At 44.1% G+C, this 24,693-nt stretch overlaps 2 protein-coding genes across 12 annotated transcripts in view; one reads left to right on the top strand and one right to left on the bottom strand.

The window, feature by feature from the left end:
- Nucleotides 1-178: 178 nt before the first annotated feature.
- LOC127009982 (uncharacterized) lies at nt 179-17,957 on the top strand. 2 transcript variants are annotated; one of them, XR_007762697.1, is made up of 15 exons: nt 179-277; nt 2,073-2,705; nt 3,387-3,492; nt 3,761-4,290; nt 4,565-4,688; nt 5,422-5,501; nt 6,883-7,008; nt 7,835-7,992; nt 8,377-8,515; nt 8,921-9,073; nt 9,878-10,039; nt 10,570-10,652; nt 11,373-11,586; nt 12,757-16,605; nt 16,664-17,957. XR_007762697.1 is itself a non-coding variant. In XM_050883653.1 (14 exons), the coding sequence occupies exons 2-14, from the start codon at nt 2,280-2,282 to the stop codon at nt 13,339-13,341; spliced, it is 2,886 nt and encodes a 961-aa protein (XP_050739610.1). In that variant the 5' UTR covers nt 179-277; nt 2,073-2,279; the 3' UTR covers nt 13,342-17,957. The 2 variants fall into 2 exon arrangements, 1 of the variants encoding a protein (XP_050739610.1); XM_050883653.1 differs by having other exon boundaries at nt 12,757-17,957.
- The window catches only part of LOC127009984 (uncharacterized), a 38,275-nt gene continuing 28,047 nt past the window's right edge, over nt 14,466-24,693 (bottom strand). The window contains exons 9-10 of one of the 10 annotated variants that reach the window (XR_007762700.1): nt 15,813-23,517; nt 14,466-15,768 (exon numbers count right to left, since the gene is read on the bottom strand). Coding sequence is in view for 1 of the 10 variants with exons in the window: in XM_050883654.1 (XP_050739611.1) it covers nt 22,806-23,517 (712 nt within the window). In the remaining 9 variants the exon portion in view is untranslated. Of the gene's footprint in view, nt 23,518-24,693 lie in introns of all 10 variants that reach the window. The other 9 variants (XR_007762701.1, XR_007762702.1, XR_007762703.1 and 6 more) reach the window with 9 other exon arrangements.

The raw sequence follows: 24,693 nt of genomic DNA, 5'->3' as shown, positions 1-24,693 counted from the left end.
CTAACGTATAATGACTGCAAAAAAGCCTCTATAATTAATACTTTTATGAATAAATATAAATAGGTATCGTTAGTTTTGTGGGTGGGACATTTTTTAGCCTGAAATCGGGAAAAATGAGCAGCTGAGTACGACAATCTGGCAACGTTGGTCTCGACACTCTTGCTCTTGCTCTTGCTGTACCCCCACAACAACAACACCCAGCAGTCAGCAGCCGCCTTCAGAGCCTCCTCCATTTATCCCCCTGAAGGACGGATATACACCTCCTCACATCCCCGGGGTAAGCCAGAAGAGGTCACGGAGGGTCAGGTCACGTGGGGAGGTCAAAGTCAGCTGCTGGTCTTGGCATTTTGGGGTCGAGATAGCGTTTTGTTAAGGTCACGTGGGTCAGGATATGGGGTCCTGGGGGTGTTATTTGACCTTGTTTGACCTTGTGTTATGTGGTTGGGAGTGTGTGGGGTGTGCTGGTGACCTTTAAATATGGTGTCCTCATATATCCGTTTTTATTTTTTAGTTTTTTCTTATCTGGTTTTGTGTCCCTCTCTCTCGGGGTCTTTATTTTGACATTCATGGTGTTGTTTATATTATTTGACCTTGTTTGACCGTGTTATTTTGTGTTATGTGGTTGGGTGTGTGTGTGTGCTGGTGACCTTTAAATATGGTGTCCTCTTATGTCCGTTTATTTTTTTATTTTTTTACTAATCTGGTATTGTGTCTTTCTCGGGGCCATTATTTGACATTCATGGTGTTGTTATATTAATCATGTGTGTCAGAAATACATGCTAATTACCTTAAAATATGCCCTTTCTTCTTGCTGTGTCCCTCTTGTTCTTCCTTACTTTCGTTTCTCCTATACTTTTTTTTTTTTTTTTTTATGTACACTGTTCTTGTGTTACTCCAGAATTACACCCAATTCATGACACGCCTTCCATCCTTCCTCACCATGTTGTTGATATTACTCCAGAATTGCACCCTACACATCCCTCTGGTGGGTGACACTTTTTATTGAATTTTAACCTGAAAATCATCTCTGATAAGCGTTTCCGTCGCAAATACCTCGTTTCCAAGATTTGAACAACTAATCATGTGCGGATACATTAGGTACGATTCTAATGATGATAGGTTAATTTTCTAAGGGTTGTTAGGGTAAATACTTTAACATCATTAGGTTACAATCCATAAGGGCGATAGTTTACTATTATAACAGCAGTAGGTGAATGTTTTAGCATAATTAGGTTAGTATCTTCAAGGTAGATAGGTTGATTTAGTGGCGATGATTTACTATCTCTTATGTTTAGGTGGGGTTTTGTTAATTTGGGAAAACACGGGCTGGCAGGGTCTGGGTTTGGCGATAAGTTACTATCTCTTACGCTAAGGTAGGGTTTTGTTAATTTAAGAAAACACGGTCAGGCCTTGGGTTTGGTGCTGGCCCGCTGTGTCCTATTAAACGGGTGTGGGGTCGGAGTCGGTGGAGTCGGCTACTTTTGGTCGGAGTCGGATTCGGTAAAAATACCCCCGACTCCGACTCCTTAACGTAATCATTTATCGTGTAATGTAGTTGTGAATTTTTTTTGGTTTACATTATCTAGATGTTGTCTATATAGAGTACATGTAATTTGGATGTAAATACATGTAAGAAATAGGACCTCAAGAGAGTCTACCGGCACTACAGGCAGCATCTAAAAAAAAAAAAAAAAAAAAAATTGCAATAGAGGGGGAGGGGCATGGGGGTCGGAGTCAGAGTCGCAACTTAAAAATTTCCTGGAGTTGGAGTTTGAAAATTTTAACTCCGACTCCACACCCCTGGTATTAAAACTTAAATAACTGGGTATTCGCCACTTTCCTTCCTAAACATCACAAACACATGCTAATTTTTACTGATTATGCATTGCCTCTCCTGTCTGTTTCCTTTTTTTCTTCCCAATTCCCCTTTTATTGACGCTGCTTATCCCATTCCTCATTATGTTCTTTTTTCCTTATGATTCATTTGCTCCTCTCCAAAAGTGTCAAGTTAAGAATACAGACAGACTAGCACTTTATAAATCCTGCATTACATTTAAATCACTCTCTTCCAGACCCAGATGGAAGGACAGGAAGAGGAGGAGAAGACAAACCAAGGATGAAGAGCAAAACAGAAGCACAAAACCCAAATGACGAAACAAGCTGGGAGATAAACACATTGAATTTCGAGCCGAGGAGAAGAAGAAACAGCGGACAACACAAGGAGTAGAAAGAAAGACAATGAACTAGTTGAACATTACGAAGGAAGAAAACTATCGGAAATGTCAAATCTACTCAGCACCTTCATAATGCGAGGGTCGGGAATGGTGGTGGGGGACGAGGAGATGGAGGTGGAGGAAGGGCGTCTACTCCACCACCCCCACCACACAGCACCACCACAACCCCTACCACCAACAACCCCCACCCAATACCCCACCTTCCTCCCTGCAACAGCTCCTTCCCTCACCCCCTCCGCCCCCACCACCTCCACGACCTTCCTCACAGGCCCCACAGACACGTTCTTGACCCTCCCGGAGCAGGTGGAGGGGGAGGGGGAGGGGGTGGAGCTCTTGGGGTCAGGGGAGGGGGAGGGGGAAGGGGAAGGCGTGCCACAAGGGTCACTGCTGTATCTGGACTCAAACTCAGCGCTTCATGTGTTGGTCCACCATTTGCCGCAGTCTGCCCATCAACAGCCGACCCCACCCCAAGTAAGAGAGAGAGAGAGATGGTTTGATATACAGTCGTCCCTCAAATAGTACGTTTTCCAATAGTTCGGTTTCAGTTTTATACAGATTGTCATTGAAGATATTTTAGGATTTTTAAATTTCATGCTCGTCGGGAAATTTAAAAATCCTAAAACAATCTTCTTTGAAAATCCACATAAAACCGAAACCGTACTATTTGAGGGACGACTGTATTTTGACTTCATTTATAAGGCCATTTTTATTGATTCTCTTTACATGTTATTTTATTGTGCAGTAATCCGTATATGTTTTTAATCTTAAGTCGAGATGATTGGATGTTTCATAATATATCCACGTTATTTCATTATAGTCTTCATAGAGTCAAACCTCAATATCCGCAGATTTGAATATCCACAGAGTAGTTTGTGGATATTATACGTTAAAGATTTTGGTATCCGTGAGTTTTCTTGAGCTTTTTCGTACCCGGGCAAAACCCTTGTGGCTCACCGCACACCCCGCCCCCACCCCATACACCCTCATATTTGCAGTAACCATGCTAGTAGTTGCTGTAAGTGTGCAAGCATCTGGATGTGTCTGTTACCTAACCCCCGTGGATGTTGAGGCTTGACTGTTTAATCCATCCTAAGTCATTTGGGTTTATAAATTTTACATTCTTTCCTCTCCTTTCCTTTTCCTCCTCCTCAGCTGGTGGAAGAGGAAGGATCTCAGGAGCAATTTGTGGTGGTTGGCGCACTGAAGACTGATGACCTTGGTGCCCCCTCCCCCCCTACCCCCTGCCATGTCTCTGTGGGTGAGTAGCATCAATAGTAGAAGTAAGAAATTATAAAAAGTTAGAGAAAGGAACATTACCAGTTTGCATCATGGACAAACACAGATACACAAGAGAAGATGGCGCCACTATAAACACTTGCCTGCACCGTGACGGGCTGGGGCTGACTACCATCGAGGCCCCTCAAGAGAGCCTACCATCGGCGTACACGTAAAAAAAAAAATTAATAAAAAAAAATAAAATGAATAATAATTAACGCAAACATCAATTTTTTTTCCTTATATTTCAGAGCGTTATCTTGACGAGGACATGGCTGGGGGTGAAGGGGGGGAAATCTACCTACCCCAGACCCAGGACCCTACCCCAGCACCCCCCCAGCACCTGCCGTCCACCCCCGTACTAACCCTGGTGGGGGGCGGGGGCGACGGGGGAGAGGAGGATGCATCGGGGGGTACGGGCATCACCCTGAACCGAGTCCCCCACATCACCCTAGAGGAGATCATACAAAAGTTCGCCTCGTCACCCGATTCTCCGATGAGCGACTCAACTGACCCCTCCACCACCACCACCACCACCATCACTGCTCTTATCCCACCCTCACCACCGCCACCACCCGTCACCTCCACGGCCAACCTATCGCCCAGGGTCAAGGTTAAGCTGCTGCCTGAGACCGTTAAGGATGATAGGGTGGAGGGTGAGGGTGATGGTGACGAGGGGTGTCTGTACGATGTGGTGGTGACGTACAGGTGTCGGGTGTGTGGGGAGGGGTTTGAGGACAAGGGACACCTGCTCCAGCACCACCACCTGAGGCATAAACAGGTGAGGGAGATTGACAGATGCACAGAGTGGGAGCATGCATAGTATAGTGATTTTTCCTTCATATTTCAGTGCCTAATGCGGCCATAGACAAATAACAAATATATTTCTTCCGTAGGTACTCATATTTTTTTTTTAATCTGATACATATTACAAATTCTGGTCATCCATTCTTAGATCATCACAAGAACTTACACCATGACGGCCTATAATGAAAACACTTTATAGATTCCTTCACCTCCTTTCCTCCTTCTCTACCTCTTTTTTCTGCGTCCAGGGAGGCACCATCAGGATTAGAGTGACCACCTCCACCACGACCACCACCACCACCACTAACAACAACAACACTCGCTGCCCTCTCACCCCCCCATCTCAACCACCATCACCAGAGAAGGATCACAGTGAGTATCCTTGAGAATTTTATAGTATCCTTGTCTATGTGTGCCTATAGAAGGATATATTTACAGGACTGAATTAACCCGGTAGCAGCGACGGGCCAAATTTGTGGTTTTACCGTGTAGCAGCGACGGGCCAAATTTGTGCCATGATATAAACCCCCCAAAGTAGATGATGCATAAACTGATCACAAATGCTTTGATATATATTATGAAATGGTTTGTGTGAGCGATGATTTTTTCTCATTTTTCTCGCTTGAGGGACCATTAAGAAACATGATCCCCGCTGCTACCGGGTTAAATCTTTACTTCCATTATACATATTTGTGACTTGGTTAACTTTGGTCTAAATTTTTGCTTTAATTATTCATCTTGATATCAAGTTTCAGTAAGACAACCTGGCTTTTGTACATGCATGCATTCTAGTATAATTTTCTTTAATATTCAGTTTGTTTTTATTTTTGAAAGACCATATTGCTTTTTTATTTCTTACACAATAAACAAAGTAAAGTAAGCTGGTGGTATACAAGATTTTTTAAGATTGATTTTCAAGTTTTAATTTTCCAAAGTCTACATTTTTCTCTTATTCCTTACACATAAAGCAAAGTAAGGGAAGTATTTGGGTCATCTAACATCAACGAAATATCCAATCGAGTTCAAGGTTATCTGGTTATGGTGTAAGGTCACTTGAGGTCATCTAAGATCATTTTGGGGTAACCGATCCTTTGTGTCCCAACAGGGGAGATCAGCATCCATTCCTGTGGGTTCTGCTCCGAGGACTTCCTGGGCTCAAGGGAGTGCAAGGAACATATAAATAAGGTGAGGCTCTTCTCTCGCTCCATTCCTCTCCTCCCAAGTAAGGTGAGGCTCTTCTCTTGCTCCATTCCTCTCCTCCCAAGTAAGGTGAGGCTCTTCTCTCGCTCCATTCCTCTCCTCCCAAATAAGGTGAGGCTCTTCTCTTGCTCCATTCCTCTCCTCCCAAGTAAGGTGAGGCTCTTCTCTCGCTCCATTCCTCTCCTCCCAAGTAAGGTGAGGCTCTTCTCTCGCTCCATTCCCCTCCTCCCAAGTAAGGTGAGGCTCTTCTTGCTCCATTCCTCTCCTCCCAAGTAAGGTGAGGCTCTTCTCTCGCTCCATTCCTCTCCTCCCAAGTAAGGTGAGGCTCTTCTCTCGCTCCATTCCTCTCCTCCCAAGTAAGGTGAGGCTCTTCTCTCGCTCCATTCCTCTCCTCCCAAGTAAGGTGAGGCTCTTCTCTCGCTCCATTCCTCTCCTCCCAAGTAAGGTGAGGCTCTTCTCTCGCTCCATTCCTCTCCTCCCAAGTAAGGTGAGGCTCTTCTCTTGCTCCATTCCTCTCCTCCCAAGTGGGTGAGGCTCTTCTCTTGCTCCATTCCTCTCCTCCCAAGTAAGGTGAGGCTCTTCTCTTGCTCCATTCCTCTCCTCCCAAGTAAGGTGAGGCTCTTCTCTCGCTCCATTCCTCTCCTCCCAAGTAAGGTGAGGCTCTTCTCTCGCTCCATTCATATAGACCCAAGAAAGGTGAGGCTCTTCTCGCTCATTCCTCTCCTCCCAAGTAAGGTGAGGCTCTTCTCTCACTCCATTCCTCTCCTCCCAAGTAAGGTGAGGCTCTTCTCTCGCTCCATTCCTCTCCTCCCAAGTAAGGTGAGGCTCTTCTCTCGCTCCATTATATAAAACTGACATTCCTTCACCCTCCATATTAATCCCCTCTTCTTCTCTCTCCCCCCTATCATTCTGCTTCATCCCCCTGTTGTTCCTCTTCCTCCCTCATTCTGCCTCACTCTCCATATTAATCCCCTCTTCTTCCTCCCCCTATCATTCTACTTTATCCCCCTTTTGTTCCTAGGGGGCTTCGTGGTGCAGTGGTTAGCACACTCAGCTCACAACCGAGAGAGCGTGGGTTCGATTCCCGGGCGGAGTGGAAAAATTTGGGCGGCTTTTCCAATGTCCTACGCCCCTGTCCACCCAGCAGTGAATGGGTACCAGGTATTAATCGGGGGTTGTGTCCTGTCTCCTAGGATCTGTTCCCTTCTCCTATAATTCCTTCCCCTTCTGTCTCTCTCCAGCACATGACCACAGATGTTGCGCCGACTAAACAAAACTTTTTCTTTTTCCCCTTTTATTCCTCTTCCTCTCTCACATTCTCCTTCACCCACTCATTTTATTTCCCTTCACCCCCTTCACCCTACAGGAGCACCCCAGCAAGAGGCCGCGGGAGGGTGGTCCGAGGCAGTACACCCCCCGGGGCAGCCAGGTGAAGTACCCCCCCCAGCCCGGGATACTCATAGGCCACAGGAAGGCACGCTCACCTGGCCAGGTTAGTGTCGTTAGTGTGTGCCTTACCTGTTCGTGTGTCTGTGTGGTGTTTTTACTTTTAACTAGGCCTATTTTTCAGTGTTTTCTATTTTTTTATCTTTTCACTTTATGGCATTGCTCTCTCCCTCTCTTACTTTTCACCCATCTTACGTATAAAAGTCCTCTTGTTTTCCCTGCCGTCCTAATTTTTTCACTCCTTTTCATGCATTTTTTTCCTTCCCTTTCTCCATCCCTTCTTTTTTTTGTGCCTCCTTATTCTATCTCTAAATTCTTGTGCGTCCTTTTTCTGTCATCTCTAAATTCTTGTACCTACTCACCTTGCTTTCCCTTCATTTCCCTCTTCTTCATTTTTTAATCCTTATTCATTTTTTTCTTCCCTCCCTGTTCCTACCCATCCACAATTTCCTATTAAATCTTTATAAAAAATGCCCCCAATATACCTTGTTTCATGTCATCCCTGTCAATCTTCTACTCACCTTGCTTTCCCTTCATTTCCCTCTACTACATTTTTTAATCCTTATTCATTTTTTCTTCCCTTCCTGTATATATCCCTGTTCCTACCCATGCACACTTTCCTATTAAATCTTTATAAAAAATGCCCACAGTATGTTCTATGTCATTCCTATATTCCTCTACTCACCTTGCTTTCCCTTTATTTCCCCCTACCTCCGTTTATAATCCTTGTTAATTTTTCTTCCCTTCCTATAAAAATGTCTTCCTACTCTTGCACACTTTCCTATCAAATCTTTACCCACAGTTTACTTTGTTTTATGTCATCCCTATCAATCTTCTACTCACCTTCCTCTCCCTTTATCGCCCACTCACAGGAAGAAACTACAGGTCCAGGTGGAGGTGGAGGAGAGGAGGGGGAGGAGGTGGAGGGCAAGAGGAAGGTGAAGACTCCAAGGGCTCTGCAGGAACAGTTTTGGCTGCAGAAGCAACGACCAAAACCTGTGTGTTCCATGGAGGTGGAGAAGAAGCACAAGTAGGTCCCTTAGGGGTGTGGGAAGGGGATAAGTAGTAGTAGTAGTAGTAGTAGTAGTAGTAGTAGTAGTGTGGTAGAGGAAGTAACAGCAGTATTGAGATTAGAGAAAGAAGGAAAGATGTGAAAAGTTTCCTCAGTATCTCTTAACCCATTCCAGTATTTCACCCACTTAGCGTAAAATTCCTCACCTCATTTAATCCTTGCTAGTAGTAGTAGTAGCAGTAGTGTTGGTGGAGGAAGTAACAGTAGTATTGAGATTAGATTAGATTTTGTTCCATTCCTGTAGCTTGGTGATGTCTTCTGGTAGGAAATCTGCATTCAAGGGGTTAAAATTCCCTTAAAAATTATCTCAAGTAACTCAGACCACTCCTCACCCCCCACCAGGTGTTCTCTGCCCACCTGCAAGTACAAGTTTTCCTCGGAGGCCAATCTTGACGCCCACAAGGAGTGCCACGGAGGCGGGGGCGGGAAGGGCGGCGAGAGGGGCTTCTCCTGCTCCCAGTGTGGCTTCAGGTGTGATAAGGTAAGGAGGTGAAGGTGAATTTGTCTTGGAATATCGTGAAAGAGAAATGTCTTGAAAAATATAATGTGACTAATTCTTAACCCGGTAGCAGGGGGGATCATGTTACTTAATGGTCCTTCCAAGCGAGAAAAATGAGAAAAATCACCACTCACACAAACCATTTCATAATATATATCAAAGCATTTGTGATCGGATTATGTATCATCTATTTTTTGGGGTTTATATCATGGCACAAATTTGTCCCATCGCTGCTACACGGTAAAGCCACAAATTTGGCCCGTCACTGCTACCGGGTTAACTCTTTGTAACTTGGATTCATGTTCTTTATTTTTGTTTCGTTTTATGGCCTATTTTCTGACACGTAATGAACCTGTGTGTGTGTGTGTGTGTGTGTGTGTGTTGCAGTGGTCGGTGTGTCAGCTTCACCTCTGGAAGGATCACGCGCTGGACATTGACCTCCTGACCTGCGGGATCTGCCACACCTACAAGACATGCACCCAGCAGCGCCTCCTCGTCCACCAGAAGATACACTCCGACGTCAGGGACCACATTTGTACGGTGCGTATTTTTTTATTTATTTATTTATTTATTTATTATTTTTTTACGTCTATGCCTATAGCGCCGGTAGGGTTGCTTGAGGGGCCTGGATGGTTTTCAGCCCCAGCCCCTCATGGTACAGGCAAGTGTTTATAGTGGCGCCATCTTGTCTGTGTGTTGGCCTATAGTCGGTTCCACGAGAGCTGGCGGAGATTTTCCTTCAGGGGTGGACGTGTGGGCTTGGTATCATTGCTTGAGTGACGGTCTCCGCGCCGCTCATTGGCTGTTGTTTACTAGATGCTGCGGCCATTTCGTTTTCCATGACATAGCCTACTATCTCTCATGCTCTGTTACTTCTTAACCCGGTAGCAGCGACGGGCCAAATTTGTGGCTTTACCGTGTAGCAGCGACAGGCCAAATTTGTGCCATGATGTAAACCCCCAAAACAGATGATGCATAATCTGATCACAAATGCTTTGATATATATTATGAAATGGTTTGTGTGAGGGGTGATTTTTTCTCATATTTCTCGCTTGGAGGGACCATTAAGAAACATGATCCCCGCTGCTACCGGGTTATGAATTGACCAATGAGCGCATAGTACTGTCACCCAAGCAATGATGCCAAGTCCGTGAATCCACCCTTGAAGGCTTCGGCCCGCCAGGTCTGGTGGAACCGACTAGAGTTGTATATCTTGTTTGGCTTCTTTTCCCCCAACTCTACTCTCCTTCCCGTCAACCAATACCTCTCACAGGCTCCTCACTTCATGTTCTATCCCCCTATGCAAGTGTGAAATAGCATCTAACACTTCCACTGCTCCCTCAGACCTGCGGCAAGGGGTTCAAGCAGTTGGCGCAGCTCCTGAACCACCAAGTCGCGCACATCACCGACCCCAAGGACATGCCTGCCTGGGCCGACAAAGCGTTCTGCGAGGAGTGCCAGAAGTGGTTCAGGGACAGGAAATCGTTTCAGAAGCACAACGCTCTGGTTTGTAGCCATGTATTTTTTGTTGTTATGTATTATGTATGCTGGAAAAGATATGGATCCATCTTATTCTAAACTTGACTCAGTGCCCCCTTTCAAGGTTTTTGTTCTTTTTTATTTTATTTCTTATCTCCTTACTTTACTGTCATTGTATTTTATTTTTCATATGTTTGCTTTCTGGGTTCTTATCCCCCTCCCTTATTCTCCTTACTTTACTGTCAGTCTTATTTTTCATTTTCTGTGTTCCTCAAAGCAGTGCTCCAGCCTTATACATATCTCCTCTAGACAGTACTATACATATTTATGATAACCCCAATGAACACGTGAATATAAGGTTTGTTTGTGTATTTACCTAGTTGTAGTATACAGGGCATGAGCTACACTCATTTGGTCCTGTCTCCATATCTATATCTGTCCAGTTTTTCTGTAAAGTTCCGTACACTCTTTGCCTCCATCACTTCTTCTTTTGATTCATTCCAGGTATTTATATTTGTGCGGAGAAAACTGTACTTAATGTGCGTGTGTTGTTACAGGTCCACTTGAAGGTGAAGCCCCATGCGTGTCCTCACTGCCCCTACCGATCCACTGACAAGTATTCCCTGACGGTGCACATGAGGTGAGACTTTGTTGTGTGTTAGTGTGTGTGTGTGTAATAATAATAATAATAATAAACGGTTTATTTCATGAAGTACCAGGCAGCCCTAGAGCTGAAAATATACATCAATGGAAGATGAAATGAAATGAATGAGACAAATGAACAAAGTAGTATGATTGAAAATAAAAAGGAAAATAGAAATAACAATAATAGCAATAATCATAGTAAAGATAATAATAATAATCATAATAATCACGATAATAATAATGATAATAATAGTGTGTGTGTGTGTGTGTGTATCAGATGGCTGGGACTGTGTAGTTGTGTGAGTCATTTTCGTGAAGTTGTCCCGTCAGTCCCACTTACTAAAGACAGTGACGGGAGAAGAGAGACCTGTCCTCCTCCTCCTCCTACTAGTAATTGATTTTATTTTTGAGGAACGTAACATAATTGCATAGTGAGAAATCCCTGTTCTACAAACCCCACCTAACATTATCTTATACTCACCAGTTAGTTCCCTCTCCCTTCTCCTCCTATCACTATAACTAACACCACCGAACACTTTCTTATGCCTGCCTAATAGTCCTTATGCTCCTATTACTACTACTACTACTACTACTATCATCATTTTAAAATCCACCTAACACTCTTATGCCTGCCAGATATTCCTCCTCCTCCTATTATTACTACTTAAATGATTACTATTACAAGCACCACCTAACATCCTCTCCCCCCCCTCAGGCAGCACACTGGGGAGCGTCCACACCGCTGCCCCCTGTGTGGCTGGCAGACGAGCGACCACAACACGATGCGCAGACACAAGCTGGGCCACCAGGACTCCAAGCCGTTCCGCTGCCCCATCGCCGAGTGTGCCTTGAAGACCCGCAACACCTCCTACTTCAGGCGTCACATGGCCAAGCGTCACCCCAGCAATGAAATGCCGTTTAAGTGTGAGGTGAGGAGAGCTGTGTGCCGTATTTTAAGACACCATCGCTTCTTACATCAACTATTTCTAAAGGTCAAAGAGGGGATCAATTGGGTTTTCAGGAGTGTTTTTTAAGGTTCACAGCACAGAGGAAGGGTCACACTACCACCAGGGTCATAAAACTACCCCTGGAAAGGCCTACAGCTCCTACGAAAGCCATGTCAAATATGTGAACTTGGGCGACGAAATGTTTTAAAATACGACCGTGTGTGTTTGGGGGGGTTCCCCGGCTGTCCCCTCCACAACCGGAAACAAACTAAAAATAAGACTAAAGTAAACTAGACAAAAAATAACAAACTAAAAATAACAGGAAAAAAAAAAAGCCCACAAAACTGCAGTGATAAATTCTAAAAGATTGTTATTCATAGATGTTTGCTCTTTTGTTATTTACCTAAGCACTTCCTTTTAAAATTGAACCTATTCTATCCACCTCATGTAACTCTCCTTTCTCTCATATAAACTCTTCATTCACCTTTTTTCCTCAAGCATTTCCTATTAAAGTTAACCTACACTGTCCTTTTCATGTAACTCAGACCTTTCTCTCATGTAAACTCTTCATTCACCTTTTTCCCTCAAGCATTTTCTTAAAGTTAACCTACACTGTCCTTTTCATGTAACTCAGACCTTTCTCTCATGTAAACTTTTTCATTCATCTTTTTCCCTCAAGCATTTTGTATTAAAGTTAACCTACATTGTCCCTTTCATGTAACTCAGATCTTTCTCTCATGTAAACCCCCTCATTGTCCTTCTTCCTGTTCTCTTCCTCACATCTCAAAATTAACATCATCCCTGCCTTTTCCTTCCCCACACATCAGTTATTACTTCCCATTAATCTCCCATACACCTCATAAATAACACTCATTTCCTACCTCTTCTCCTCACACCTCTGTAAACACTCAATCTCTTCTTCTTTCTTTTCCTCACATCATGACTAACACTCCATCCATCTGCCTCTCCCTTCCTCACACCTTCACTCAATCCATGCATCATCCTCTCCCTCCCTCTTCTCCTCACACCTCTGTAAGCACTCGACCTCTTCTTTCTTCCTTACACCTTATGACTAACACTCCATCCACCTGCCTCTCCTTCCCTCTTCCTTACACCTCTAACACTCCCTCCCTCCCTCTTCCTTCCCCACAGTTCTGCCCCCTGCAAACCACCCACATGGAGGAGTACATTCCCCATTGCTTGAGGCACGAAAAGGAGCTCATCGAAAGAAAACTGAAGCAGGCAAGAGAGTTAGCTTTGGAGAATGAGGCGGATAACATAACATCAGCACCAGTAGAACAAACAGCACTTACCTCTACCACTACCCCCGCCACCACCACCACTACCACCTCTGTTATCAAGACCAAAACGGATGCAATTAGAAAGCATCTCTCCGCTCCCATCCTCCTCAATCCCAGAACAGAGGTCATCACTATAAAAATTGATGCGGATGCTGAGGATGCTAAGGGTGGTGATGGGGGTGTTGTCGGGGATGGAATGGTGGTTGGGGAAGGGGAGGCAGAGGCCGTTCCCCTTCCCCAAGTTGTTATGTCGGAGAATAACGGACATTACATCATCGGTCTCTCGGAATTCAACGCCGCCACTAACCACATGACGCAGAGTAACGGGGATTGCCAAGTCGTCACCACTTACCCCCACCACAGACGGAAGGAGGGTCACCACCAGATTCATCACCCGCACAGTGCATCACCAGTAGAAAATATCCAGATCACTTGACATTTTCCCTCACCACCGCATTGCTACCACGTCAGGCATAAGGTCACCACCACCGTCATATCATAACACCGTCACCACCTCTACCGCAACTCAGAATCACCACACATCACCAAATTCTCCTTCACCACCACCATATCACCGCATCAACAAGCATAAGATCATCACCACCACCATCACATCATAACACCGTCAACCACAACTCAGAATCACCACACATCACCAAATTCTCCTTCACCATATCACCACATCAACAAGCATAAGATCATCACCACCACCACCATCACATCATAACACTCACCACAACTACCACAACTCAGAATCACCACCACCATGTCACCACTCCTACAACTCCTCAGAATCACCACATCAACAACCATCACCTCACCTCATACATACACCACAGCACGGTCACCACCACCACACATCACCACCAAGTTAGTGATGTAGCATAACAACATACATCATCTATTTAAGTATGGTTCTTGTAAATATTGTGTTCATGTAACTTATTGGTATAAAATCTACCTCTCCAAATCTAATGCACACTCCCTTCCCAAAACAGGTGTCAAAAGGTTAAAAACAGCAGTCTTTAATTTGTCGAAAATACATTATATTTATTAACATGAGAACAGGACACAGAACAGCAGCTCTCTCTTTCTCTCTCTCTCTCGCTTAAGACTAAATCCTTTCACATTTCCATCTGGGTCAAATAAAGCTACATAGACTGCCGAAGGTGAAACGAGACCCTGAATAAAGAGACTAGGGGAACCATTACGACTAAAAATAAATAGGTGAATCAATGACAGGAATAAAGATAAATAATGTAGGAGTGGGGAATGGAGAAAATTTATATAACCACAAAAATACTGATATAGTCACTACAGACGCAGGCTATAACGGATAAGACCATTTTCCCCGAGACATGGGAATCCAGAATGCATGTCTCGAAATTCCCTGCAAGTTGGAAAGGATGACTGATAAAGATGAGGGCAAAATCTTCCGTACATGTTTTCTTTTTATGGTAAACAGCTCAAGGGCAATAGAGAAAAAACAAAGCCCGCTGAAACGTAAAAGAACACTAAGGGGAAAAGGTGAGAGACGAGGGTATAAGGTTTTTTTTACAGTAAAGGAAACGGCTAAAGGGCAAAAAGTAAAGATCGCTAAGGGGAAAGGGAAAGGATGACTGTTCAGATTAGGGCAAAAGGTCTTCCCTCCGTGTTGAAAAGGGTGACTGCTGAAGACGAGGGCAAAGGGATGAAAACCTCCTACTCGTGTAAATTTGGAACTCATTAACCAATGCTCCTTCCCATGTAAATTTGGAACTCTGATTAACCATTGTATCTACTTAGTTGGGTAAATCAGGAAGTCAATTTTTTTCTATTTGTGAATGGTGATAACAGTGATGAAGGTGGTGCTTCACATGATATAAGAAAAGGGCAGCAAGTTGTTCGTTTGTGCCAGGGAGGAAAGGTACTGACACCCACTTATATAATTTTGAAGAGGCAGGAAAATGAATTACCGGAAAAATTAGAGAATGAAATCTGGAAAGACTTAATGCAGCTAAAACCTCTACAGCTCACAGATGTCATGCATGGTAGAATACAGAGTAAATAATTGCACTCAACCCTCCCTTACATACCTTAAAAAATATAAATAATAAGTAAATGATTTCTTAGAAATCAATAGGGGGTGTCATGTAAATAGGTTTGGGAACCACTGGCCTAGAGAGAAAAAGTCATCTAATTGCACCTAAAAAATATTATGATAAACCCAAAATTGCACTGAATAAATAAAGATGAAAGAAGGAAATTGCACAGAGTCTAAAGCAGAGAAAAAAAAGACCAGAGGCACAGTTAGTCAAAAATCAGTTTACAAATAATACAAACAATTCTGAATGAGATATCCTTTGAAATATTTAAGTTTAGGGTAAAAACCTCATGTTACAGTCTGTTCAAACCAAGTGTTCCTCTGGCACCTAAGCAGTATTGTTACGCTGCACCTGACTGGCTGGCCGAGAGGAAGGGCCAGCCAATCAGGCGCGGCGTATCAAATGCTGCTTAGGCGCTGGAGGAACACTTGGTTTGAACAGACTATAGTAAAATATTTTCTCTACAAAACATCTTAAAAGTAAATTAGGTTTGGGGGACTTTGGACCCATGAAAGAAACTGAAAAAAGGAGCACAAATAATCTATCTAAAATCAATGTGAGTTTTGGGGTAATTGGACCCGTGAAGGAAATTGCATGAAAAAATAGCACAGTCACCCTTTAAATTAATGTGGGTTTTACAGTAATTTCAACCCATAAAGGATGCTGTGAAAAAAGTGCACAATTATTCTATTCTAAATTAATGTTTATTTTGAAGCAACTTGGACCCAAAAAAGACAAAATTAATGTCGATTTTGAAGCAACTTGGACCCAAAAAAAGACTAAATAAATGTCGATTTTGAAGCAACTTGGACCCAAAAAAGACTAAATTAATGTCGATTTTGAAGCAACTTGGACCCAAAAAAGACTAAATTAATGTCGATTTTGAAGCAACTTGGACCCAAAAAAGACTAAATTAATGTCGATTTTGAAGCAACTTGGACCCAAAAAAGACTAAATTAATGTTTATTTTGAAGCAACTTGGACCAAAAAAAGACTAAATTAATGTCGATTTTGAAGCAACTTGGACCCAAAAAAGACAAAATTAATGTCGATTTTGAAGCAACTTGGACCCAAAAAAGACAAAATTAATGTCGATTTTGAAGCAACTTGGACCCAAAAAAGACAAAATTAATGTCGATTTTGAAGCAACTTGGACCCAAAAAAGACTAAATTAATGTTTATTTTGCAGCAACTTGGACCAAAAAAAGACTAAATTAATGTCGATTTTGAAGCAACTTGGACCCAAAAAAGAAAGTGTCCCATAAAATTTAACAGTGTGAGAGAACAGCATAAGTATTCTCTTATAAATGGATGTGGGTTTTAGGGTAATTTGGACCCAAAGAAGAAAGCGTAAAAAGAAACTGCACAATCACTACTTTCGACAAAACAAATTGGACCCAAAATTTACACCAGTTGCCAAGTGAGGCGCCGGGAACAGAAAGGACAAACTCGCCAAAAGTACACGCAGAGAAAACTCCCTTTCTAAACATGCTGGGGCCGAGGAAGCCAGATATACTCAACTTCCTCACCTTGTCGTTCCACAAATAATAAGTGCTAGGGTTGAGGGAGCCAGATATACTTGACTTCCTTACCTTCTCTTTCCGTTAATAAGGAGTGTGGGTTGAGGGAGCCAGATATACTTGCCTTCTTTACCTAATACACACTAATAAAGAGTTGGGTTGAGGGAGCCAGATATACTTGACTTCCTTACCTTCTCTTTCCGCTAATATAAAGTGTTAGGGTTGAGGGAGCCAGATATACTTGCCTCCTTTACCGTACCTTTTCACTAGTAGATTTTGGTCGAAGTCAGATATACTTGACCTCTTTACTTCTTTAAGGTCAAGGAAATCATATATGCCTCCTTTACTTTCTCTTTTCACTAACAAAGAGACAAACTCAGCATCTCTTGACATAGAAAAAATTAGCATGCTTACGGTGGTTCCTGAAGTAACGTTTTCTTTTGGTGGCGAGTTCACCCTTTCCATTCTGAGCGCCTCGTATTTTAAAACATAACCCAGTGAGCAACAAAACGTTGGTGATATTCCAACACAATCGAGCCAAACATCGTTGTCTCTTCCCCGCGGACACCCACACCCACACCCACACCCACACCCACACCCACACCCACACACACTCGGTAAACTGGTATAATATTGCATTTAGAGCTTCTTTCCTACAGCAAAATATATCCATATGAAAACATTAATAAAAAATATATTGTTATTATATTGATATCATAAATAGCACTAGCTAGTAAGAGCTAAAGATCACCATTTACAGGATCACTGAACCTTAGAAGACGAACAACGGTAGTACTCTCTCTCTCTCTCTCAGACACACACACACACACACACATTAAGCACTGATTACTCTCTCTCACACACACACACACACACACACACACACACACACACATTAAGCACTGAATACCCTCCCCCAGAAAGCACTGGCTCACTGAACTATATAAGAGAATGAGGGAGAGGCCACAAAGACTCCATTAAGAGAAAAATAATGAAGATGAAATAAAATAAATACAGGAAGACCAACACTGTGACTGGAAGGTTAATGGTGTTCAAGTTATTCTAAGATTTATGAAATGGAAGAATATACTTAAGGGCAGTACATCAATACCCTGTGAAGAGTTATGAGGGAATACATAAATAGATAAGACATTGGTATAAAACATGAATAGGACAGGTGATGCAGACAGTAAAGAAACACCTGGTGAAAAGTTATCATGGAATAGATGAGATAAAAAAGATATTGTATGAAAAAGTTTAGCTCAGTTTCTTGGAGATGAAAATTAAAATCAATGTTATGTCTGGCTGGTATTACTTTCTTGCGTGTTGAAGGGATGAAAAGTGTACATGAATGTTAGTGCTGGCTTGTGTATTGCTATCATGTGTGACTCGGCACTTAGTGAAAAAAATATTAACATGGAGTTCAATAATAATAATAATAATGAAGAGAACAAATATAATAGTGGAATGTAGTAATTATTATTATTATTTCTGGACTGGAAAAATATTAAACTTCAATAAGAAAAAACACCCCAATGGAAATCCGACAAGAATGGAATGTTAATGAAGAGTGTGTGTGTGTATTTACCTGGTTGTGAAATACAGGAAAAGAGCTGTACCGTGTGTGTGTGTGTGTGTGTCAGTCCTAGCACCAGGTGTGGGGGGAGGGTCTGCCAGAGCCACCTGTGGGTTGTAAATCAATGATAATACATTCGGATGCACACACACACACACACACACACACACCAAAGATGACGTGGATAGAAAAATAATTACCAAGTCATCATCAAGTGTTCACCCACACGCACATTACTTCCTAACGCACTAGTGAGCCATGTCTCCCTGCACCTGTTAAAAATATATGCAAGAATGTATTTATGAACGGCACAAGTTGTCACACATAAATATAATAGCTTATGATACACCACAACCAGGGTCTCACTCTCACTCTCTCTCTCTCTCTCTCTCTCTCTACAAAACTCTTGCCTAAAACTCTCTAATATAGAGAACATAATAAATTTTCATCCTCTTTCAATGAAAAATAGCAGCGGTAAACAATTCACTGTCTTCAAAATCAAAGAGGTCACTGTCTGTAAGAGGAAGAAAAGGAAGAGGAGGAGCTGCCCACTAATACTCCTCTTGGTAATGGCTATGAGGCAGACTATGGCGGGATTTTTTAAACGTCGTATTAGTCTGTTAATAATGTGGCTGATTTATCTTTTCTGACCCGTTTTTCGAGGCGCAGTTGGTTTTGTTGACTTTTTACATAACTTTCTCTAGGGTCGAGGAAACCAGATATGCCTCCCTTACTTTCTCTTTTCACTAACAAGGAGACAAATCATTTCTGGACATGGAAGAAATCAGAGCAGTTACGGAGATTTCTAAAGTCACATGTTCGTTAGGTGGCGAGTTCACCCTTTCCATTCTGAGCGCCTCGTAGCTTAAAACATAACCCTGTGAGCAACAAAACGACTTAACAATACATCGACTAAACTGTGAAAATCTAACGCTTCCAACTTAACTCCGCCCCCAAAACAGAACCAAAAAGTCAAACCAGCCACGGAACTTAATAAACACTAATACGTCGGTTAAAACATCTGGCGTATGGCACAACAGCAAGGGCGTTCAGAAGGTCAATGTACTCAGAACCTTCACCAGTATTTATCAACCGCCGAGAAACACAGAGCTGGGGTGAATTATGTTTGCAAACCCTCCCTTCAGACTGCTTTCATTTATCCGAATCTACATAGGTATAGCACAGCAAGTTGTTTAGTGGGTCTAGACACACTGAAAACACCTTGATAGTCTTTAACCTGGAAGCAGCGACGGGCCAAATTTGTGGCTTTACCGTGTACCAGCGACGGGCCAAATTTGTGGCTTTACCTGGTACCAGTGACAGGCCAAATTTGTGGCTTTACCTGGTACCAGCGACGGGCCAAATTTGTGGCTTTACCGTGTAGCAGCAACGGGCCAGATTTTTCTTTATTGGGATTTGATGTGATGTTGTGGGTGCATCAGGCAGGCAAACATGGCATTCTAGATACACTCCAGGCATGCAAACGAAGGCAGAAAAGCTGGAAAGTTTAGTTTAGTCAGCACAACATCTGTGGTCATATGCCGGAGAGAGACAGAAGGGGAGGGAACAGATCCCAGGATATGGAACACAACCCCCGATTAATACCTGGTACCAATTCACTGCTGGGTGGACAGGGGCATAGGGTATCGGAAAAGCCGCCCAAATTTTTCCACTCCACCCGGGAATCGAACCAAACGAAGGCAGACCCCGGGAAAGGTGAGTTGAGGGGTCTTTGTATGTGTGTGTGTGTGTGAGATGTGAGACTGACAACTATGCGTGTTTGTGTGTATTTGTGTGTGCATTTGCAAGTGTCTGTTGTATTGATATGGTAAGAGTGTGGAGCCATGCCAATCCGCTGTGCCTCTACTTCCATTATTATCCACAAGCAGAAAAATCCCCTTGGAAACCCGGATAATCTTCTTCTTGGCCTTAGAAAACAGTCATAGTGGGGGCCCCGATATGCCTGTTCAATACACATCCCCCAAGACCACGGCAAACACAGGGCGGAGGAGCCGATGGGGGTCAATGCACGGATCTCACTCCTGCAAAAGCCTGGGAGTTCATTGGACACTCGGACACAGCGTGGTGGCGAGACTGACAACGTGACTGTAATGTTTGTATGTGTTCGTGAGGTGATGAGACTGAGAGCTTCGATGTGTGTGTATGTGTGCTTGTGAGGTAGTGAGACTGGCGGCTTTTAATGTGTGTGTGTGTGTGTGTGTGTGTGTGAGTACGTTTGTGAGATGGTGACACAGGCAGCTTAAATATGAATGGGAGCGTGAATATATCGTCACCCTCATAAAATAATCGCCCATGTCATTTTTCAGCGATTTCCAGGTTTTTGTTTACATAAATTTTCCAACATGACGTCATGCTCATTTCCGCATAGTTGCCTTCGTCATTCAGGGTTTGAGTGTTCTGGAATCGGCCTTTTCATTTCGGCCTAAATCTTACGCCAAATGAGATGATGACGGTTCTTTTCTGATTCACTGAGAAGTAGAAAATAATGACTTGGGTGGTTTGTTTATGGTGACGATATGTGCTGTGTATATCCGACTGCACGAAGCTTAAGTCTCAGTACATGTATGAGAGTGCGTGATAAGAGAGTCGCATACAAGTGCACCCATCGACAAGTGGAGTGCAGATGACGTGAATATCGATAGACGTGGAAGCGGTGGGTGCGAGCCGTGCAAAAATAGCTGTGCTTCGCTAGACTACCGTGACCCGAAGAGGAGCAGGAATTACGTGGTGACAAAGATAGGAACAGTAATGCACCTTGAGGCCCTGTTGTGGCGGCTGTTAAGAGCTGTTGCACGGAGATAGTGGCAGGGTGCGTCCGCCGTTGCAAGATTGTCGTACTTAGATCCCGGACAGGCCCCCAAATGTTATGAATACAGTCAAGTGACGTCTAGGGAATGAGCTGTGTTGAAGAGAGATTATCCACACAACTCAACCCCTAGACATATATTATTTACCGATTGTTGACGCCTAACTATTCAGGAATTAACTATTTTAACGGTGAATATAAATGGATCTAGTTATTGAGGCCATGGAGACAGTGTTTTGGGTCAGGAAAAGTTGGAAAGTTTGGTTTAGTCGGCGCAACATCTGTGGTCATATGCCGGAGAGAGACAGGAGGGGAAGGAATTATAGGAGAAGGGACACAACCCCCAATTAATACCTGGTACCCATTCACTTTTGGGTCGGGAGTTGGTAAATATAAGAGGCCGAGTACGACAATCTGGCAATGTTGGGTACGTCTGCAAATCCACGTGCCTAACTAGCTCCAATCAATACTCACATAACGTTAACTTAAAAGGTACAAAAAAATAAACATTGGCAAAAATAGTAACCGTGAAACATTTTGACAATATTTAGTTTTTACAAGTATACCCGAACGCAATTTTCTGGAAGTTTGGTGAGTACGAACTGCGGGAAGACTGGGGGAGAGAGAGCACCAGGAACTATTAAATTTAAGGGGAGACTGCACGGCAATCACACTTCACAGTCTGCCTTCCTCCCAGCTGTCCGAGGCAATTATTCTTAAACATATTGCCACCTCATTTTGTCTGTATGAAAAGCCTCTTGAAGAAGTTAGCGCTGGGATTTTCATGGAGTGTTTTGTTATGCGTGTGATAGTTTAACATGACAGGAAAACCACTCATGGAAACCCGGTAATCATCTCTGTGGCCTTAGAAAACAGTCATAACGTGAGCCCAATATGCCTGTTTAAAAAGCCTCTCGTAGAAGTTGCTGGGCTTTCCATGGACTGTTTTGTGATGCTGGTGATACATTAACATAACTTCTACACCATCAACAGAAAAAACACTCATGGAAACCCGGTAATCTTCACTGTGGCCTTGGAAAACAGTCATAATGTGAGCCCAATATGCCTGTTTAAATAGCCTCTCGTAGAAGTTGCTGGGCTTTCCACGGACTGTTTTGTGATGCCAGTGATACATTAACATAACTTCTACACCATCAACAGAAAAAACACTCATGGAAACCCAGTAATCTTCACTGTGGCCTTGGAAAACAGTCGTAAAGGGAACCAGATACGTTTAACAATATGGACATGAATCCCCTCATCACCCAGTCCCATTTTGCCTCATCGGACACCAACGCTTCACTGATATTTTTCTCACACTCAGTAAAGAAAAAAGTCATTGGGTGAGGAGGGACTGAAGGCCATGAGAGGTTCACCAGCTGATTGGAAGCAGGACTAAATTTTGACTCACTTGGCAATAAATAAGTTGTATGAACCCATCCTCACCACCACCAACTCCACCACTTGAAATTAACTCCTTTGAGAAGTCCCATTATGTACTCTTAACACCTATGCACCATCAGTTTACGGACACTGTTAAATATATATATATGTAAACCTTCTACGCGCGTGTCCTCACAACTCTGCTTATTGACACTCATCCACTTGTACACACACACACACACACACACGCACACACACTTAGGAATACCAGACAGCATTCACCAACCCTCACAACTGTCGCCTTTCCCTGTAACACCGCCTACCCACACCTACCCCTCAGGCTGTCCCCCTCACCCCCAAACACCAGCCCCTGCAGTGGGTGCCCAGGCCCGCCCCGCCCCACTGCCCCGCCTGGAAGCCATACAAAACTGTCCCGTTCTCACAGCAAAAATGTAACAATATATTACAGGTTATATACACTGCGGAGACCTGGAGGTGCGGCCCCAGGTGTTAGGTGCCTGGCGGGGGGTTAGCAGGGAGGGGGGACGCAGCTGCTTCTTTTGGCACCTTTGGGGGAGCGTCAGGCATGACAAGCGCTGCGGTGCCACTCGGCGAAGCACTCTGGGAAGCTGCGTTACTGGAGGAAACACTAAGAGGCGCAGCACCACTCGACGCAGCACTACCAGCTACGCCGCTATGCAATGCCGAGGCTTTTGGCAGCTCAGTTCTTGGCACTACGGAACTAGACCCAGCTTTAGGCACAGTGCCACTAGAGGAAGCAGGAGCACTAACCTGGCCCTTAACTTGTCCCTTCCCTGGCACTGGGAACTGGACACTACTCACAAGGGGCACCGTGGCATTTGTGGCGGTACCTCTGGGCACCACACCGCCTTGCCCTACAGCACCGGGCAGGGGGGCATCCACACTCTTCCCCGGGCCCACAGATGCACCCTGCCCTGGCCCGTACTTCGTCGCACCCTCGGAGATGTTAGTCAGGATGGAGTTGGCGGTGGAGGGGCCGAGGGACGGGTGTGCGGGGGGCTGGCCGGGGTGCAGGGGGTGTAAGGTTGCGTTCTTGTGTGAGGAGAATTCGTCGAGGGCAAGGAGAGGGTCGTGTGCCTTGCTCATGCGGTCGAAGGCGTCCCAGAGCCCCACCACCGACCCCACGACGCCCAGCACGATGAGCATGATGTCGAAATAACGCTGACGCCGGGGCAATCGTCTGTGGAATGGGGCGTTAAGGGATGTTAGGGGAGAGAACGTTACAGGGGCAGTATGCAGGGTGGAAATGGTGGGGAAGACAGGCGTGGGGAAGCTGTGTGAGGTGTGCAGGAGGGGGTATAAAAACTGACAATCGGCCACTGAATGGGGTGTTGGGGGACTGTTACGGGAGGGGAGGGTTGAGAGGGCAGACTGTGGGGCAGGGAAAACGTGTGGGGGAGGGAATGTGAAGCGTTAAGAAAAGGATATATATAAAAACAAAGGCACGAACAACTGTGAAAAATATTAGGGTGTGGGAAAGCTGTGTGGAGTGTGCAGGAAGGGATATACTAACAAGGGCATGTGTGTGAGTGCGTGTTAGTGTGAGTGTGGGGTATAAATTGAAGCAAGGAATAAGCATGTCAGGAGGAAAACAAATGAAAGGGTTGTGGGATAAAACTGGAGTATGCAGGAAAGTGTGTTAGCCTGGTAGCAGCGACGGGCCAAATTTGTGGCTTAACCGTGTAGCAGTGACGGGCCAAATTTGTGGCTTAACCGTGTAGCAGTGACAGGCCAAATTTGTGGCTTTACCGTGTAGCAGCGACAGGCCAAATTTGAGACTTTACCGTGTAGCAGCGACGGGCCAAATTTGTGGCTTAACCGTGTAGCAGTGACGGGCCAAATTTGTGGCTTAACCGTGTAGCAGCGACGGGCCAAATTTGTGGCTTTACCGTGTAGCAGCGACAGGCCAAATTTGTGCCATGATTTAAACCCCCCAAAATAGATGATACATAAACTGATCACAAATGCTTCGATATATATTATGAAATGATTCGTGTGAGTGATGATTTTTTTCTCATTTTTCTCGCTTGGAGGGACCATTAAGAAACATGATCCCCGCTGCTACCGGGTTAAATAAATGGTGAGTGTGTGTACAGGTTTTACAAGAGAAGAAAACTGTTAGGAATACTGTGATAAATAAGGTATGTTTCTGACAGGGGAGTGTGGGGGTTATACTGATGCCAGAGGGGTGTGTTAAGGGGACGACAACAAGTACGAGGGATGTAGGGTGAAGAGTACGGTCGTTACTGTAAATTAAACCATCACCTCAAGGCTCTATCATTCCCAAAATCAGTGAAGTAAAGGTGTATAGAAATTACCCTCCCTACCTAGGAAGTATATACAGCTTATGAAAACA

This window comes from Eriocheir sinensis, chromosome 42 (genome assembly GCF_024679095.1).
Source record: "Eriocheir sinensis breed Jianghai 21 chromosome 42, ASM2467909v1, whole genome shotgun sequence".
NCBI classification, from domain to species: domain Eukaryota; kingdom Metazoa; phylum Arthropoda; class Malacostraca; order Decapoda; family Varunidae; genus Eriocheir; species Eriocheir sinensis.
This window is presented reverse-complemented; position numbering and strand designations above follow the sequence as displayed.

What these genes read in the sequence shown, in the direction of transcription:
- LOC127009982 (XM_050883653.1), top strand. Translation starts at nt 2,280, where the DNA reads ATGTCAAATCTACTCAGCACCTTCATAATGCGAGGGTCGGGAATGGTG. An exon ending in ATCACCAGAGAAGGATCACA is followed by an intron (nt 4,689 to 5,421) that starts GTGAGTATCCTT and finishes GTGTCCCAACAG; the next exon opens with GGGAGATCAGCATCCATTCC. An exon ending in AGGCACGCTCACCTGGCCAG is followed by an intron (nt 7,009 to 7,834) that starts GTTAGTGTCGTT and finishes GCCCACTCACAG; the next exon opens with GAAGAAACTACAGGTCCAGG.